The sequence below is a fragment of the Hippocampus zosterae genome, chromosome 15 (assembly GCF_025434085.1).
Source record: "Hippocampus zosterae strain Florida chromosome 15, ASM2543408v3, whole genome shotgun sequence".
Lineage (NCBI taxonomy): Eukaryota > Metazoa > Chordata > Actinopteri > Syngnathiformes > Syngnathidae > Hippocampus > Hippocampus zosterae.
Genome location: NC_067465.1, coordinates 16,262,032 through 16,282,146, shown reverse-complemented (window position 1 = coordinate 16,282,146; position 20,115 = coordinate 16,262,032). Strand labels below are relative to the sequence as shown.

General features: G+C 42.0%; 1 protein-coding gene and 1 long non-coding RNA gene across 2 annotated transcripts in view; one reads left to right on the top strand and one right to left on the bottom strand.

The window, feature by feature from the left end:
* The window catches only part of npc1 (Niemann-Pick disease, type C1), a 37,873-nt gene extending 20,382 nt beyond the window's left edge, over positions 1-17,491 (top strand). Inside the window, exons 11-25 of the mRNA XM_052088388.1 lie at positions 251-353; positions 1,143-1,332; positions 2,388-2,570; positions 2,653-2,767; positions 2,873-3,000; positions 3,074-3,208; positions 3,324-3,413; positions 5,450-5,640; positions 5,758-5,873; positions 6,600-6,729; positions 6,808-6,993; positions 7,974-8,205; positions 8,279-8,392; positions 13,929-14,091; positions 16,259-17,491. Coding sequence (XP_051944348.1) covers positions 251-353; positions 1,143-1,332; positions 2,388-2,570; positions 2,653-2,767; positions 2,873-3,000; positions 3,074-3,208; positions 3,324-3,413; positions 5,450-5,640; positions 5,758-5,873; positions 6,600-6,729; positions 6,808-6,993; positions 7,974-8,205; positions 8,279-8,392; positions 13,929-14,091; positions 16,259-16,341 — 2,159 coding nt within the window. The 3' untranslated portion in view covers positions 16,342-17,491. The remainder of the gene's footprint in view (positions 1-250; positions 354-1,142; positions 1,333-2,387; positions 2,571-2,652; positions 2,768-2,872; positions 3,001-3,073; positions 3,209-3,323; positions 3,414-5,449; positions 5,641-5,757; positions 5,874-6,599; positions 6,730-6,807; positions 6,994-7,973; positions 8,206-8,278; positions 8,393-13,928; positions 14,092-16,258) is intronic.
* LOC127616819 (uncharacterized) lies at positions 8,316-10,486 on the bottom strand. The gene is made up of 2 exons (XR_007967206.1): positions 10,020-10,486; positions 8,316-8,771 (listed from the first exon to the last, which is right to left on the bottom strand). It is a non-coding gene; the product is annotated as an uncharacterized LOC127616819 (long non-coding RNA).
* Positions 17,492-20,115: the final 2,624 nt, after the last annotated feature.

Below are 20,115 nucleotides of genomic sequence, written 5' to 3'. Positions count from 1 at the left end.
AATTAGGATGTTTGGTTCCATGCTGACTTTGGGACCCTTGGCGCCAACAATCTTTATACTTCACACACATTTTTTATTTCATGGCTTTTGATTCAGGGTGGCACTTGGCATTGATTTTGTGTAGTGGTGTACTGTTTTTAATGTTATTCATCTCTTTTAACTTGTCTTTTGTTTTAATGTCAAATTATTGTTCTATGTACACAGCACAGGTGGTGATGTTGAGTTGTTTGCTTTGTTTCCTTCATATCAGCCACCAACTACAACAACGCAAGCGCTCTTGTCATCACCTTCCCGATCCACAACTCCCGCAACGACACTGACAGTCTGGGCAAAGCCCAAGCGTGGGAAAAAGAGTAAGAGTTTGTTTCGTTTAAAGCAGGGGTGTCAAACTCATTTTTGTCACGGGCCACATTGTAGTTACGGTTTCCCTTGGAGGGGCGTTGACTGTGAATTTTGTGAAACTATATACATGTGTAACCACCTCCACATATTAGACACACGGTGAACAACAAATAGATGCATAACTAGTTTTGACAGCAGAAGTCAAGAATAATGGATTGTTCAAACGTAATTATTACATGATATATGACAATTTCAAATTTTGATTCAGACTTTAGCAAGCATCATGAAAGTTGTCATCTTTGATTTGCTTTAACGGGCCAAATAAAATGATGTGGCCCCCAGGCCTTGACTTTGACACCAGTGGTTTAAAAGATACTATTCCGTATTGTGATGACACAACACAGCTAATTAATGTAACACCTCCACACGGAATTTCTTGGCACATGACCTGCTGCTTGGCTGAGGGAAGATCCTCCATTTTCACGTGACACCCAGACCAAACACGCAAACACCTTTCTGTCAAAGACAAAAGCTCAGCAGGATGCCGTGTTAGGAGCATAGATTAAAAATAGAAAAACCTTTGTCTCGCAATGGAGAAATTCCCAATTCACAGCAGCAAAGTTATGAAAGGAAGTAGTAGAACAACAATGCAGCAAAGATATGAAAGGAAGCACTAGAACAACAAAATATAGGAGCATTAGCGAATGACGTTAGCTTCTTAGAAAATAGATAGGTATCCAAGATTTCTTGCCATTGATCTCCTTCATTAAAGTACCTGTGTGCGTGTGCGTGTACTCCAGATTCATCCGCTTCATGAAGGAGTTCCACAACCCCAACCTGACCATCGCCTTCAGCTCCGAGAGGAGCGTCGAGGACGAAATCAATCGGGAGAGCAACAGTGACATCAGCACCGTTGTCCTGAGCTACGCCATCATGTTTGTCTATATCTCGCTAGCACTAGGACACATCAACAGCTGCAGAAGACTGCTGGTAAGCGGCTGCTGTCACAAGTTCATGTCACGGTACACGGCACAGATTCAGTAGAACCTGCTCTACCTGCTGCCACAGGACTTGATGGCTCACAAAAAGGAGCGGTAGAAGAGGGAAAAGGGCAATTTAAGAATATATAATAATAATAATAATATATACCAAACACGGGGGTCGGCAACCCAAAATGTTGAAAGAGCCATATTGGACCAAAAAAAAAACCCCAAATATGTCTGGAGACGCAAAAAATGAAAAGCCTTATAATGAAGGCAACGCATGTTGTATGTGTCTATATTATTGATATTAGTCTACTATCAACATGACTAAGTTGGCTACAAATACACAACGAACGTTCATGATTAAAAGTTTTTTTCCCCCCTGCAGTTAATCCTGTAGAGCAGGCAGGGGTGCCCAAGCTTTTTTGACGGAAGATCTACTCTTCGATCAACCAACCTCCCGCGATCGACCCCTTACCGCACACACTTACACACACATGCCGTAATGACCAATAGCCATAATGGCCGCTAAGATGAACGAGCACGGGACGCACTTTCTCAGCGTTCTAACTATCGTAGCTCATGTGTAACGATTAAACATGCTTTTCTTGGCGACCCAGATTCCCATTCTTTGCAAGTACCCTCGGTGAATTGTACATGAAAGGCCGCTTTTTAAAATTTTATTCATTCATTCATTCATTCATCTTCCTAACCGCTTATTTTTTTTTTTTTTACACAACAGCCCCCTGACTGACAATATTTGTTCGACACATTTTAACAGCATCGGAAAATGTTAATGATTGTCCTCTTACAGAAACTATAATTAAAAAATATTATATAATAATATATTTCCCTCCCCCATCTTTTTCCATTTTCAAACATTTTTGAAAAAGCTCCAGGGAGCTACTGGGGGCGCTAAAGAGCCGCATCCGGCTCGAAAGCTGCAGGTTGCCGACCCCCGACCTAACAGTATGAGTTTTCAGAGCAGTTCAAGTATGGTACATTTATGTCACAGGATTTTCATTGTTATTAACAATGAGTCTTTTGCATGCACACATACAGGTGGATTCCAAGATTTCTCTGGCCATAGCGGGTATTCTGATTGTGCTGAGCTCAGTAGCATCCTCGCTGGGCATCTTCAGCTACATTGGCATCCCCCTCACCCTCATCGTCATTGAGGTCATCCCCTTCCTGGTGCTGGCTGTTGGTGTGGACAACATATTCATCATTGTGCAAACGTACCAGGTAGATGTATTCTCTTGAGTTCATCACAGAGTCCCTACAAAACATGACTTAATTAACCTTTTTTTGGTTGTGTTGGTGTCAGCGAGATGAGCGGTTGCCCCAGGAGGAACTTCACCAACAGATAGGTCGCATCCTCGGCGACGTTGCACCCAGCATATTTCTGTCCTCCTTTTCAGAGACTGTGGCCTTCTTTCTGGGTATACACGTATGATCAGGAATGAAATTTGTAGACCACTATACTGTATGTTCTCAATGGTGCCATGTATTTTCTAATTCCATGCTGATGATGGTTTGTTCTGCAGGAGCACTGTCCAACATGCCTGCAGTTAGGACTTTTTCCCTCTTTGCTGGCCTGGCTGTTTTCATTGATTTCCTGTTGCAAATCAGCTGCTTTGTCAGCCTTCTGGGCTTGGATCTGAAGAGGCAGGAGGTGAGCCTAAACATTGGCAACACATTTAGATGATGATACTAGCTGAAGTTCTTAAATCTTGCTGTCACAATAGGCAAATCGTCTGGACATTATCTGCTGCGCCAAGTTGCCCGAAGGTCAAGAAACAAGGACAGACAGCATCCTTTTCCGTTTTTTCAAGAAGGTCTTTGCGCCATTCATCCTCAAAGAATGGGTGCGGCCCATCATTGTAAGTGCGTGCAGCAGCGGCACGTGTTTGCAACAGCTGCCTTGCTTTTGTACTGTTTAGTTTTAACACAGGTTGTCAGGTGATCATAACTGCGAAAAAAATCCCCCCTCTACAGGTGGCTGTGTTTGTGGGAGTGTTGTCCTTCAGTATTGCTGTGGTAAACAAAGTTGAGATCGGACTGAATCAGCAGCTCTCCATGCCTGATGTAAGTCACGTGAATGTGATACACAGTGTCAATCTTGGTTACAGCTGCCACTATGCAAGATGAACACCTCTGTGTGATAGGAGACTATCAGCTGCTCTTCAACACCTAACAGAGTATTATAAACAAAACTCACTTAATGCCAATCCAGGAAAGATGCAGGTGTGTGCATTCCACCTAAATAACCACCAGGCAAATAGAAAATTAAGTATCCACTGGAATAATGAGAGACTTGAGCATGTTGACTATCCCGTCTATCTTGGAGTCACATTGGATCGAACGCTCTCCTTCGCAGAACATGTAAGGAAACTCAAGTCAAAAGTTGCCACAAGAAACAACCTATTAGCTAAACTTGCTAACTCTAACTGGGGAACAGATCCTAAAACTCTGAGAACAACAGCTCTGGCACTATGCTACTCTACTGCTGAATATTGCTCAGCAGCATGGGCAAGATCATGTCATGCTCACAAAATAGATCCTGAGCTGAACAACACATGCCGAATAATTACTGGCACACTAAAACCAACACCACTGCCAGCACTCTACAGATTGGCGGGCATCGCACCACCACACATACGTAGAGATATTCATGCAAGGGCACAAAAGCATAATCAAGAAAATGACACAAGACACCCCCTCTATGGTCATAGTGAATCAATAAGAAGACTGAAGTCCAGAAAGAGCTTTATGACTGTCCATAGTTTAGATCCTGAGCAGTCAACAAACCACAGTCTCGAAAAATGGAGAGAATGGGACAGCTCTGCACTAAATGGTGCAATCCAAAGCCCAAACGAACATCTTCCAAGTGGAACAGCCCTCTCAAGAAGGAACTGGGTGACATTAAATAGAGCTAGAACCAGAGTAGGCAAGACTCGGAACAACACCTATAAATGGGGACTCTCACTCAGCAGTGAATGTCCGTGTGGCCACCCAATACAAACAATGGTGCACATTCTTCGGGACTGTGAACTGGGGCCCACCTGCACAGATCAAGACCTCTTAGACACTAGTGATGCTGCCAAGCAATGGATCCAGTACTGGCGCGACAAGATATGATGATGACCTCTGTGAAGCCGGTGTTTACAGCAAGCCGTTTCATGTATTCATTTATTTAGTTATTCCCGTTGGTGGGGGGTGGGAGTCCTTGAAATATACATCATTATAAAATAATAACGTTTAAATATTATGAGAATAAAGAGACCAATTTAAAGGAATAATATTGTCATGTTACGAGGATAAACACATTAAAGGTAATGCAATTGGAGTTATATTGAGAAGTTGGAATATTTTCTGAAGCTGTAAATTTGTTGAGGAAAAAAAATCTTACATTTCTGAGTAGCCATATTTGCATACATTCATATAGAAAATTATCATTTCAATGGGCGCCTCTCCATTGGCATCAATACATTAGGGCAGTGGTTCTTAGCCTTGTTGGAGGTACCGAACCCAACCAGTTCGTATGCACATTTAATGAAACCTTAGTGAAAAATAAAAATATGATTAAAGAAGTTTGGTTCAAGACTAGTGTTGCTCAACTTGGCATGACAAATCATGCAGATAGGACGCTGCGAATCCATGTTGTTCATATTCGTCTGACCACTAAACATTTTTTTTTTTTAATCGCACGCCGTACTATCACGTCAGTTACACGTTGACTACTGAGCAAACTAAATTTCCCCCAGTACTGATTGGACAAGCAATGTAATGTGATCATCTGCCGCCAAGATGGCCAAGCAGGCGTGTCACAACTGATTGATATGTTGAGTGGGGTGTGTCTTAACCACCTTAGCAGAGGCTCCGTCGAACCCCTCAAGACTGATTCACCAAACCCAGGTTAAGAACCACTATATTATGGCATATTTTTTAACGATCAATAAATCCAAGTAAAGGTGGTCAGTTCAGTCCATGTTGTGCATTCCCATTAAACTGCTGATTGCTGTAGTTCTACTTTATTCTTCTATTTGTATGACATGGACTTTTTATATTAAAATCTCTCCCTGTATTTGTTGCCTTTGACACTTTTTTTGGCCCTCAAATAGGATTCATACGTGTTGGAGTACTTCAAGAACCTGAGTCAGTATCTCCACACGGGAGCTCCGGTCTACTTTGTCGTGGAGGATGGCCTCAACTACAGCAGCCTTGAGGGCCAGAATGCCGTGTGCGGCGGCGTAGGATGCAACAATAATTCACTGGTGCAGCAGGTCTATTCTGCGTCGCTCATCAGCAACTAGTATGTCTCACATCTTCAAATAAAACCGTTTAAGTGACAGCACGAGATTCTCATATATATATATATATATATATATATATATATATATATATATGTAAAAAAAAAATTTACTTTTAGCTCAACCATTGCCGTCACACCTTCCTCCTGGCTGGACGACTATTTGGATTGGGTCAAGCCACGGTCCACTTGCTGCCGTTACAACAATGCCACAGGAGCCTTTTGTAACACTTCAGGTAAATCTTTATCCAACGTCAACAACTCTCCAGGTGAATTCTTGCCCACATTCTATTACCCATGCACACAATGGACTAGCAAACAATGGCACAAGCGCATTGTTAACGCTGCAGTGCTTTTACACAAGGTGGAAAAATTAGTTACTTTACTTCCTCGTGACCAGCAGGGTTTGAACCAACTGTTCGATGTGTCAACTTGACCGCTCTGCAATAATTATAATTTGAAGTTGATTGATCGCCTATCAGATGTTATGGCAATGACAACTTGGGGAAATCAATACGTGGTCGCAAACTATAAAAGCAATGCTTCAGGTGTATTGAAAAGAAATATTGTCCAAGAAATGAAACTGGCGGCATGGTCACTTGCAAAAAAATATGTCTAGCCAGAAAATGAAACAACTGTGCAGGGGCTTTGAACAGCCGTCATAAAAGTCAACTGTTAACGGAAACTGATGACCAGCCTAAATCCTCGTCAGCTGTCGGACAATTCACCAAATGTCTCGCGTAACAATGAAAAGACTGCTTCGATGACAAAACAAAGACAAGCGATGGTTAATTGGCATTTGAGCAGGTCGAGGTCTGGTAAACTGGGTTTGACTTAAATTACCAGTGAGCACAATGAGTACAGACACTATTGGATAATTACTTGAACCAAATGCCGTAACAACCAAAATATCATGTACAGTTCCAAATACAATGCTTACCAAATGACCTATGGTTTTCTAGTGGTGGACCCATTGTGTGTACACTGTCGACCTTCGACCCAAAGTGGGAAGCAGAGGCCCCTGGGTGATGACTTCATGCGCTTTCTTCCCATGTTCCTGTCAGACAATCCCAATGTCAAGTGTGGAAAAGGGTAATTCCTTATGCTAAGTTGCGGGCGTGCATGTTAAAAGTATTCCATCTCTGACCTCACTCTTTGTTTTCTTTGCAGCGGCCATGCAGCCTATGCCACAGCAGTGGACATTTTCCCCAACAACACCCAGGTGGGCGCCAGCTATTTCATGACCTTTCACACCATCCTGAAGGAGTCGTCGGACTATATTGACGCTTTGAAAATGGCCCGCATCTTGGCTGACAACATCAGTCAGACCATGGACCACAAAGTCTTTGCCTACAGGTGGGTCCTACTCCTACTGTCATACTCTAGTCTTGGTGTAATATTAAACCTGCAATTTACTGGCATTTCTCAAATAGTGCACCATTATGAAATGACACCAGAAGCAAAGTAAACTACTGACTAAACAAAGGAAGGAGACATGTGAGCCCACGATGTTTGTGTGGCTTTTCGTTGAATCTTAATGAGTCTTAATGTTTTGTCTTTCATTTAGGGTTTTGTACTGCCATTTGTATTTATATGTTTCATGTCCGCATTCATGACCAGTTTTACATGCATAAAAATACAGCTGTATTGTATTGTATTCCCTTTAGCAAACTCCATCTAGTGGATACATAGCGCATTCATTATTGTAGGTAGTTGCCCAGTGATCACACTTGGAGTTACTTGTCCTCCAGTCGGACTTTTATTGTTTACATACGCAAAATACAAGAAAAGCACTGCTCCCGATATTTGCATACCACACCCCCGGTCCGGCTCCTCAGTCGTGATCTGATTACCTTGGTTGAAGCTGTGAACCGCAGACACGTTGACACCTTGCAGTCTGGTCTACAACGAATCAGCAAGTTGTAGACTTAGCAGATGACAAATGTCCGCCTGGGCGCGACAGTCGTTCCCAAACAGTCTTTTGATGTTCTACAGCACTTCGTTCCCAAATTGTTTATTCCCACTGTGTGACCGAGTCTAACCTTCTTACATCTGTTTGCCCCCTTGCTTCAATGTGGTAACTGTGGACCTCAAAAGCCCTCTGCCCAAACAGCCGACATCTTTGCGCACAGGCGGTTGAGGGTACTGAATACGCACCCAAATGTCTAAACATGCCCAAATGAAATGAAACTTTAAACATGACACACTTTTGCTCGTAGATTTCTCTATCATGCAGAAAATATGATCATTGAGGAGGATGCAAATGGCAGAACAGAGAGATGAAAGCACCTGAAAACAAGTCACATATGAGCCACTGACTATCACCTGCTCCGCAGCGTCTTCTACGTGTTTTATGAGCAGTACCTCACCATCGTGTACGACACAGCCTTTCAACTGAGCGTGTCGCTGGGCGCCATTTTCCTGGTCACCACAGTGCTGCTGGGCTTTGAGCTGTGGTCAGCCGTGATGGTGTGCGTCACTATCGCCATGATCCTGGTCAACATGTTTGGCGTCATGTGGCTGTGGAATATCAGCCTGAACGCCGTCTCGCTTGTCAACTTGGTCATGGTGAGGACGGGGGCGTGCGCGTAGGATACGAGTCGTAGAGTTGATGTTATGTGCTCATGTTTTCCTTTTGCAGGCATGTGGGATTTCTGTGGAGTTCTGCAGTCATCTGGTTCGGGCTTTTTCCGTCAGCATGAAGAAAAGCAGAGTGGACCGGGCTGAGGAGGCGCTGGCGCACATGGGCAGCTCGGTAAGTCTTAACATAAAACTTTAAATTAATCACTTCCTGTTCCTGGATGCTGCTTGTCCTCCATTTTGTCTAGATTCCAAAAAAATAATTTTAAAAAATTCTTGCAGTAAGAAGTCATATAATATAGCTCCTAAAAATGCTTAGTTACAAATATACCAGCCCAAAACACTTCACGATCATTTCGAACTCATTTTACAACATTCCGTTACCATAAGTGGGCGTGAATGTCATCCATACAACTGGCGGGCGAGACGCTGTCATTTGTTAGCTTGAGCTTTTAGCTGCTAAAATATAAACAAGGCAAAGATAAATGGTAAATGGGCTGTCACTTATATAGCGCTTTTCTACCTCTGTTACTCAAAGCCCTTTATACTCTTACCTAGAGCTGTCAAACGATTAAAATATTTAATCTAATTAAAAATGCAACTGTCATAATTAACGCAAATGAACAAAAAAATTAATTGTGATTACTCACACATTTTTTTATCGTTTCTGAATTTCCTTTTACATTTTTTGTCCTATTTTCCCCCATTTTAATGCTCTCATCAACTTGGAATCATGAATCAGTTTTCTATGTGCCAAATGCAAATATTTACTGAAATAACCATTTCAATTTTCAATTTTACATGAACATTTTTCACTTGGAGCAGTTGTTCACACGTATTCTCTCACACAATATTACTGTCCATCAACAACAGTGAAAATTTTTTTTTGTCACACAACAGCTGCTTTAACATCTTTTTTTAATTAAATCAAAACAGAGCAATATAACATTATAAAGTACACATCTAAGGTAAACTAGTACTCAGCCTATAGTGGATTTAAACCATGGTTGCATACTTCGTTCTTCTCAAGTTTGCTTTGAACACAGCAGTCTGTTTCTGTATGTTTCTTGGAGAATAACGAGACCCCGTTCGTTATGTGCCGCTGTATTCAAAACTGCCGGCCGTACAAACAAGCGCAAGCACTTCCCCCGTGCTGCTGGGGCAAACCATTCTGAAAGAGGGGGGTTTCACTCCCCCTAACACAGTCAGGCTATGTTGATTATGTTGGTACTTCTTGCGCGGAAGTCTCTCTACGGTTTTTGTGTCTACCTCATTTCGGATGACTACACTTGGTTCGATGACAACACTGGAGACGTTTAATTTTCCCTAGGTCGCTACAACAGCAGCGCACTGTCATTGTCAGACGAACACAGAGAAGCTCCACCCGCTCTATTTATATGGACACGGAACGCTGTAACCTTCGACACAAAATGGTTCCAAACAAGTAACAATCGCGTCAGTGGCATACATCGTATACCTGTATGATACACACAGAGAGAAGAACAGGTAACTTTGGTCTTGTCAGTGGAGCAATCTGGCAACTTTTTAAAAGTAAACTTTCCATTCATAAACTCTTTAAGTATCCATTTTCGGTGTCTCGCGCTGCCATGGCTGGCAAAACAGACATGGGCGTGGACTTCTACAGTGCGCGTGTTCTTTTGTTTCTGGTGTATTTATAGAGCACCGTAACATCCGCTTGCAACGTGTGCTGCGTTAATCTCGCGAGAAAAAAATTAATCCCGTTAAAATTCATTTAAATTAATGCCAATAAAAACGCACTAAACTGACAGCTCTACTGTTACCTCATTCACCTACTGATGACGCAGCATCAGGAGCAACTGGAGTTCAGTATCTTGCTCGAGGACACTTTGACATGGTCACAATGGTCGGGAATCCAATCACCAAACCTGGGATTGGGAAACAAACACTGTACCACTGAGCACTTGTGTAAATTACACTGAGCTGCCTTGTGTATGAAATCTATTACAGAAAAAAAGGTAGCGTATTTTGCGCACTAAAAGGCGCACCTAAAAGCCTTCCATTTTCTTAAAAAGAAAATCTTCATGCATTAACACCATTCCCACTCTCCCCCATACAACGAAAAAAAAACCCTGTTGTGTTATACACATTTTTTTTCTCTGCTCTTGCCTCGTGAAGAGATTCACTACAACAAAGTCTAATTCAACAGTGACCTCTGCTGCTTCGTTCGGAAACTGCAACAGCAACCACCACACTGGTTTACACAGCTCCGAGGTTCCTGAACGCAACATACCCAAGCTGCTCTGCCATTGGCTTACTGAGCATCATCCTGGCCTCCGATTGGCCAAGAGGGACCTCACTATCTATGTGTGTAGATAATGTAGCTAGATCTGTGGAAGATGAGGTGGAACACATTCGATTAGCTGCTCAGAGTAAATTGCTTGTGGCTCGACGGACAGTCAAATAAACGAATGTTTATTGGAATGCTTTACTTGTTATCATGCTAAAAACCTTATGCTAACTGGAGCACTAATTCGACAGAAGGCGAGTTCCATCGCGCGAACTATGGCCATCGAGGACTACGAAGCGTCCCGTGGCTGGTTTTAAAATCAGCAGAGCAACGCTGTCCTGGGTAGCGATCGACGGGAGGTCGAGTTAGAGACCGTAAGATGGTGGAAAGAAAAGCCACCGGGTCCAGGAAGTATTTGTTATTGTTAGATTCAGACACAGCATGAGCATTGCATTGCTAAAATGGCTACAAAACGGACCTTTGGATGTCAAGCAGCTAAGACAAGCGTTCTGATGCTGGAAGAGGGGGTAAACGTGATCAAAATGAAAGGCGGAGGAAGCAAAATAAAAGACATTATCCAAGAAATTGATGGAAGTGAAAGTGAATGCTGATTGTACATTTCGCAATTTCTTTTCCTTTTTTTCTTTCTACACTGACTATATGAAGTGTCAAATAAGTGTGTGCTCATACTTATGCACTATTGGAATAAAAAAGAGTACGCATACGTTTGTTTGTGCGTGTACACATTAGGGATGTGAATCTCGGCACCGAGGACGATTCGATACACATCTCGATCCACTGCCAGCGATGCGATACTTAAACGATACATGGAATTTTCTGGCGATGCGATACGTTTCACCGTCGTTACGATGTGATACGATTCGATACACATTAAGTTCAAATCAATGCGATACGATACGATACAATGCAATTTGTTGCGATATTGTGCAATTAAACATGATGCAAATAAGCAAAGAAAAAAAGCTTTTAAAAAGATGGAATTCAGTATGGTATTACTAAAAGGATACCACTTTATTCCTTATAAACAATAGAACTTGTAAAACAACTTATTTAAGCCCTTTCACAATTGGGTTTTGTGCAAAGAAAATGTAAACAATTTGGCACCTGAGACTCACAGCTGTTGCTATAGTGTAAACACAAACAGACTATTCTCACTGAGTGTCTTATATGAAATATAATAATAATAATATATATATATGTATATGAATCTATAGCGCAAGATGACCACCCATCCACTGTAAGTGCAACTGTTTGCGCACTGTTCAGCAACACAGTAATCTCACTTCTCACTTTGTTGTACACATCGGGAATATGTTTGTAAGTGAACACAGACCTGTCTGGTATTTTATACCTGGGTTCCAAAACGTGCACGAGCTGTCTGAAACCCTCGGTGTCCACCACGCTAAGGCTGGAGGTCTTTGCATATGAAATAAGCAGTGGCCTTAGTTATAGCCATTGCGCGGTCACAGTGAGTTGCAAGGAGACTCCCAAAATAAGAGGCAAAAAATTCTGATCCTGATCCTTACCTGGTTTACCAAGAGTTTCTCCGGTGTCCGACGAGGAACTGGGCGGGGAAGCGGGAGGGAAACTTGTCGGTGATCTGGTGCCATCGTTTTAAGTAGGTCTGCATATTTGTGGTGCTGCCGTTGTATGGCTTCTTAGTGCGACATTCCTTGCAAATTACGGAGGTTTTATCAAGCTTTGCGTCTTTCTTTTCGAAGCCGTAGTATTTCCAAACATAAGATTTGAATGTTGCGGCTGCATTAAATATAGTCGTTTCCTTGCTGCTGCGTGCGCTAACTTCCATAATGTTTCGCTAGTTGTGTACTGGACTGTATGTGACGCACGGCTACCGTCCGTATTCAACACAAAACGCAAAGCAATGATGGTGCATTCATTGCACCTAGGAAAGGGTAGATATGTGACATTTAACATGAATAAAACGGCGCATGAATCGGATTTTACCGATACCCATCAATGCATCGTGATGAATCGCGATTTCACCCGTCAATCGCGTCGTACCCAGTGAATGAGCCGATGCACTCGGATCGCGCACGTGCGCATCGATGTATTGATTAATATCTTTTATTTTCCACACCCTTAGTACACATACTTTTGTGTGCGTGTGTGTGTGTTTACATGTGAGATCAAATTTGCGACAGTGAAAAACCTTTTGTGAAAAATTTCTTGCTGCAAACAGGATTTAGTTGGAGAGGAGTTTCACTGCATATAAAACTGCATATTAAAAGTGATTTCAGCAAAATGTAAAATAATAAGCCTCTGAATGTATTTTTTAAAATAATTTTGTGATAATACTCACCATTCATGTGAATGGTTTTCCATTCCTCACGATTGCTAAAAATCCAGCAAAACTATCGGAATGAAAGTCAGATTGCCGGGTCCATCCGTGAAGTTGCTGCTGGCTGGCTTGCACCCTGCTCAGTAACATACACGCTTCCTTTCTGCTGTCTCTCGCAGAGTATTTTGATGCCAACGTAGCATGGGGCGTGTCAAAGTGCCGCTTTGCATTCAAACCATTTCATCGATGGTGTTTTGTCATTGCAAATTAGACACACCGCAGAACCTGTTCACTCCACAAAAGTGAATCCTTCGGTCCATTCGTCCTGAAGTGTACCATACTCGTCAACTTTTTTTCTTTTCACCATCTTATTCGTCGAAGGATTAGCTAAAGGATTTGAGCGAATGACAGAGCGGGCTGATTCAAAAGGGGGCACAGCAATGGCAAAATTGCACCTGGTGCCAACTGCAGCCCCGAACAGGAAATGAGCGGTGAAAAATCAATCATCAAAAGAGCCATATATTAGTGTCTTTATATTAGACACTAGTCTGCCATATATTAGATGCCAGACTTGTTAGTCTGGCATTGTTTTTCCAAAAAGCTTAGTATAGAGTCTTTATGAAAAAAACAAACCCTTCAATTTGTGAATAGCCAATCAGAAATGGGCAGGGCTTCACTGTAATGGCTTTCAGAGTCCAACTCTCACCATGTCAAGTTTTTTCTCCCCATTCTCAATTGTCCGACAAGTGTCAACAATATTTAGGTAGACCAATGTAAAATATGAAAACGCTAAGTCAAAACCAAATGACGGGGCAAGCATAATGCAATTTTCTTTTTTGGGGGCTTGTAAGTGTAAAAAGACTAAAAACCTTCTCACTGTCTCGCCATGGTTTTACGTGACATTGTAACATTCCTTAGTCTTACAACTGTAAATAGAGGTCAACCAATATTAGCTAAGGTTTAATTCCTTATTTGGAAGCAAGTGTGGCACATAAGGTGCGGCAGCTTTTTTGTGTGTGTGTGTGTGTGTGTGTGTGTGTGTGTGTGTGTGTGTGTGACTATAGCGGTGTATGCTGAAGTTTGTCAAGCACTAAGTTATCCTGCTGTTTCCTCTTGTCTCAGGTGTTCAGTGGAATCACACTGACAAAGTTTGGCGGAATCCTAATCCTGGCGCTGTCCAAATCGCAGATCTTCCAGGTGTTCTACTTCCGCATGTACTTGGCCATCGTGCTGTTGGGTGCCACGCACGGCCTCATCTTTCTGCCTGTGCTGCTCAGCTACATAGGTGAGTCCACAGCAGATGACGCATATGTGAAGGCGAGAAAAAGTACACATCTCTTTTAAAATTAATTTTAAAAACACACACACACACACAAGAAGTGTTTTTACAAAAGCCAAAGAGAAAATAGTTATCGTAAAATAATACTATACCAAGTCAAAACCTTTCTGACAAAAATGTGTTTGTGTACTAAACATTTAAACAGATAACAAAAATTTGGCAGGAAGTAAAGTAGAAAAAAAACTCTTTCAGCACAATTTATATGTTCGAAGGAAGTTGAAGTAATCCTTTGTGAGTTTTAATTTGTTTGATATTAATATAGTAGTCATTCATGTAGTATATCTCAATTTGAAAAGTCTACATATAAGCAAGTGCAATACTTACATATATATTCCTCCAACGTTCCATTTGTACAAGGACTACTTAAACACACACACTGGCATATTTATATATCACTTTCCTCTCACTTTGATAATCAACATACCGTTACATCAAGTCAAGTCAACAGTATTTATAGAGCACTTTCGAACAGCCATCGCTGCATACAAAGTGCTGTACATGGAGCGATTTAACATACACAACAAACAGTAAGACGAATCGGTAATAAAGGCGGTGGAAAGCACCAAACAGTAAAACCAAGAACAAATCTAAGTCATGCTGAGTCGAACGCCAAAGAATACAAGTGAGTTTTGAGGAGGGCTTTAAAGATGGGCAGCGAGGAGGCTTGCCGAATGTTCAGTGGGAGGTCATTCCAGAGAGAGGGACCAGCAACAGAAAAGGCTCGATCCCCTCTGAGCCTCAGTTTAGCTCTTGGTACCTCTAACAAAGACTGGTCCACAGACCTGAGGCGCCGGGCAGGTGTGTAGGGGCGGATGAGCTCAGAGAGGTAAGGTGGCGCGAGATTATTCAGAGATTTGAAAACAAAGAGGAGGATCTTGAAAATAACTCTAAAATGAATGGGGAGCCAGTGAAGGGATGCCAGAGTGGGAGTTATATGCTCCCTCTTACGAGTACCAGTCAAGAGGCGAGCAGCGGCATTCTGGACCAGCTGAAGGCGCTTAATGGAGGACTGGCTGACTCCAAAGTACAAGGCATTGCAATAATCCAGCCGGGATGTGACAAAGGCATGAATTACTGTCTCAAAGTGTTCATGTGAGAGGAGAGGTTTTATTTTGGCCAGCTGTCTAAGGTGAAAGAAGCTGGATTTAACAACGGCACCAATTTGCCGATCAAGTTTGAAATCACTGTCCAGTTTAAGGCCCAAGTTTGTGACCGTTGATTTAAGATAAGGAGACAGGGGGCCCAAGTCTACAGGATGGAATGTACAAGGGCCACTGGGACCAAACAATATCACCTCTTTCTTCTTTTCATTGAATTTCAAGAAATTTTGTGCCATCCAGGTTTTGATTTCTTCCAGACAGGATAGGAGTGGCCTTAATGAGAAGGTGTCTTTCTTGCTCAGTGGGACATAGACATCACAGCACTTCATCAATTTACCAGCTTAAATCAGACTTATTTCGGGGGGGGGGGGTACTTTTTGAACCTCTTTTTGAGCACAGCAAGCAAGTCACACATATTCAGGTCAGTTTCAAAATTACTCCACAAATTAACACATATTACAGAAACACACCTTTGCTTAATGTTTGTTCTTGTTTCAGATATTTTTTTTGTAGAGGTTGGTACCCCTTAATTATAGCAACTCTCTTGAATTTCGAACAGCTGAGTATTTTGGCAGAGCAGGTTATTGCGTACGTTGTACCTTAATCGAGCTGTTTTAAAGTCAACCAATTCATAAAATTTCATAGTGTTTAATTTGATAAATAGTGGAATCGTGGGTTCGGTGTATTTTAATCAATGCTTTTTTGTGTGTGTGTGTGTGTGTGGTTTCCAAACAAGGATTGTGTTTATTTTACAGGCACTTCCTCATATTTCCACACAGTAGGTCAAGTGTGGTCATAGTAATGAACAGTATAATTTGTATCAAACCTCTTACTCAACACATCCTTGGTTTGGTAAAGGAAGTGGTCAGGAAGGCAGCAAATAGGTCTACAGCTGCTGGAAATTGTTGCAAGTACTGTTGCGTCCTACGTGTGACAGAGGAAGTTTTTTTTTTTTTTTTTTTTTTTTTTTTTTTTTAAATCCACTGAATACTGAGTGTGTATCACCCTGGCAGGCCCCTCGACCAACAGGGCAAAGTTGCTTGCGGCCAACAGGCGCTTCATTGGAACCGAAAGGGAACAGCTCCTCAATTACTGAGACAGCCGGACAGCCGGCCAGACGAGCGGGACAATGAAGCGTGCGGGTCGTGAGTGCCGCCTGCTTTCTCCCCCCATCTTTGTCTCCCGCCATTACAGACAACCCTGGTCATGGCCGCTGCTGTCTTTTTACACGGATTGGACTGACGACTATGACTTGACATTTCTCGTCACACAACTACCATCTGGCGCTCAAGTGATAGAATCGAGACTGGAATATCATGCAGAGATGTCAGTTGACAGACACTTACCGGTACTTGCGCCTTCGTTGGAGGTGATTTGGGAATGTTTAAAGGGGAATCCTGGTCAGTTTTAAAATATACATACACACACACACACACACGTTATAAACTTTTTTTTTAAACAACATATCTCAAGAGCTCAAGCTAACATGCAACATGTTTCAAGTCTTCACTGCTACCAAGTAATGATGCAATAACATGCAGTTTGTAACTCTAGGAATGACTCAGGTTTTGCTCTCGCATAGTTGACAAGAGAGGTACTCGAGTCCTCCAGAGTTGGGCACACCTGAACGAGGTCTACTTGGGGAAGTAAGTTTTATCACGGGTGATCTTTGTAAACAAGAAAACATTTTTGCAGTAGCCGAACAGGCTTAAGTACCAGCTTTACGCACGTGTGAATACCTCTAATTTATGGGACTAATTTAAATATTCTTTCACATCCTTGACTGTATTGTTTGAGATGTCATTCTTTTACTCAAGGAACTCTTGACTCGGCATAGAACTGGACGACTGCAACATTTGTACAATGACAGCTTGATCTGGAACGAGCAGTACCACTTTTTGTTTTGTTTGGGATACAATTTTTAATTGATGCGGTTACTGTGTCTGGGTTGTAAGTGACTCAACCATTCCTTTTGGAGACTAGTTTTTAGAACAATTTTAATACATTATTAAAAATTTCTCAGCCCACGGGCTTTTTGTGTGGTGGTGGTCTGGGGTCCACGTGCTGGATCCCATTGGGTCAATTAAAATCTCCGATATGATCGTGGCGTATCATCACTTAGATCTGACATCCCTGCATGAATAAAGTAGCGGAGGTTAGCATAAAAGGCGTAACTCTGCTTTTACTTTTTATCCGTAATAACAAGTGAAATATGATGACAATAAAGTTGTATTTTTGAAATTCAACTGTGACTTTGTTCCTTTGTGTTGGAGCCTGACTGCAATATCATATTTAGGACTGCAATGAACAACTATGGGTGGTCCGGTGTCGACTGGCATGTTGGCTTCATAGTGCAGAGGGTTCAATTCCAGCTCTGGCCTTCCTGTGTGTAGTTTGCATGTTCTCCACGGGCCTGCGTGGGTTTTCTCCGGATACTCCGGTTTCCTCCCACATTCCAAAAGCATGCATTGCAGGTTAATGGCACACTCGAAATTGTACTGAGGTGTGAGTGTGAACGCGAATGGCAACCGGTTCAGGGTGTACCCCGCCTACTGCCTGAAGACAGCTGGGAGAGACCCCAGCACACCCACAACCCTCGTGAGGAAAAGCAGATTAGAAAATCAGTGACGAAAGTCCTCCGGATTTTCAAATTTTAATGACAATTTCTCCCGAGAATTGAGGAAAAATTGCCTAAAATTAATCCGGATATTAGTTCACAACATTGAACGAACACGCGTTTGAGTTCGTTGTTTTGCTTTCACGAGCGTAGCCATGTTGAGGCATTAACACTAGGAACAGTAAAGAGATTTTATAAACACACTTGCTAAACCCCAGTGGAATGAATAAGACACCGTGGACAAGACAGCTGTTTTCATCAGACAGCTGGTGTCCGGTGTCTCGTTATTCTTCAACAAACATACAGAAACAGACTGCTGTGTTCAAAGCAAACTGGAGAAAAATGAAGTATGCTACCATGGTTTAAATCCACTATAGGCTGAGTACTAGTGTACCTTAGATGTGCACTTTATAATGTTATATTGCTCTGTTTTGATTTAATAAAAATAGCTGTTAAAGCAGCTGTTGTGACAAAATAGTTTTTTCACCGTTATTGATGGACAGTAATATTGTGTGAGAGATTATGTGTGAATAACTGCACCAAGTGAAAAATGTTCATGTAAAATTGAAAATCGAAATTGTTATTTCAGTAAATATTTGCATTTGGCACATAGAAAACTGATTCATGATTCCATGCTGATGAGAGCATTAAAATGGGGAAAAAATAGGACAAAAAATGTAAAAGGAAATTCAGAAACGATAAAAAATGTGAGTAATCACGATTCATTTTTTGTTCATTTGAGTTAATTATGACAGTTGCATTTTTAATTAGATTAAATATTTTAATCGTTTGACAGCTCTAATATATATATATATATATATATTTTTTTTTCCACACTAATCAGGACGTCCACTTTCATCTCTGGAAAATGGATGGATGGAGTCACGATTCTTTTTATCATCAATCCGCCAATACTTAATTAAATGATGAATTGGATTTTAAAAAGCTAAGGGCAGGGGTTCATCAATCCGCCAATACTTAATTAAATGATGAATTGGATTTTAAAAAGCAACGGGCAGGGGTTAGGAAGATTAATTTCAACCCCTTTATTCTAAAACAGGACATTATTTCAAATTTCAAGGTGCAGAAATTAAATATAACAGAGTTAGGGTTCCATTACTGGTTTGGTCTGTAATGTTGAAAGAGCCATTTTGGACCAACGCCCCCCCCCCCCCCCCCAAACCCCCCGGCCCCAAATATGTCTGGAGCCGCAAAAAAATATAAAAGTCGTATAATGAAGGCAACAAATGCTGTATGTATCTATATTGGCTATATTAGCCTACTATCAAAATTACTAAGTCGAATTGAAGCATCAGGACTACTGTTTCTGCAATTTTTACATTTTTAAAATTTCTTTTGGGGTGGGGGGGGGGGGGGGTCCCTGTTTTCCGCAAACATCAAAATCTGACTTTGGCAATTTTGCAGTCAGTTACAGATTCGCAACAGGTAGCAGGCCCATAAATATTTCTGCTGGTGCTTTGTCCATAGTGATGTGACCTTGAGGACACTGCGGGTTTATCAATAAACTAGCTGGTTCGCCGCCCTCCGGGCGGCTCATCAGTTAGTTCCTGCGGAAGGCTGGTAAGGTGGTGGTTCGCTGCCCTCCGGGCGACTCATCAGCTAGTTCCTGCGGAAGGCTGGTAAGGTGGGCCTTCGGCCCACAAAAGTGTTGTTGCTTGGTTCAACTTTTTGTTTATCTTCATTGCTTATCGCAAAAATAAAGAGATGTTTAGCTCTACTAAATAACTAACAATTTCATTGCAATGCTTGTGGGTAGACAACATTTTTTTCGCTAAGATGCCCGCGCGATCGTAGTGAGCCACTGCCTGAGCGGCGCGGTGAAGTCGGTACGTTTTGAAAAGGGACAGACGGAAGGACAGACCGCGTGCGGGACGACGCGCAATATATATATAGATATAGATAGGTCTGAGAGGCGTTTAATGTGTTGGTTTGCGTCAACGGTTTGCAATTACAGCGGTTTCAACTGACTCATGGGCCTGGAACAAAAGGGATTGGGTTGCCGCGTCGGACATGAAGACGATCCCATGAACGTCATGTGCTTGGACGGTTGGTCTTATTACTTCTCAGTAAATAAATTAAAAAATAAATTAAGAAGCACAACGGGTCAGTGGGCTAACATGCCGCTTGTCCAACATTCCAGACCTCTGTGTTTACAAGGGAAAAGTCCCGAGTCACACAACGGTGATGGTTAAAAAAAAAAAAAATTGAAAAAAACGCCACCACAGCCAATTG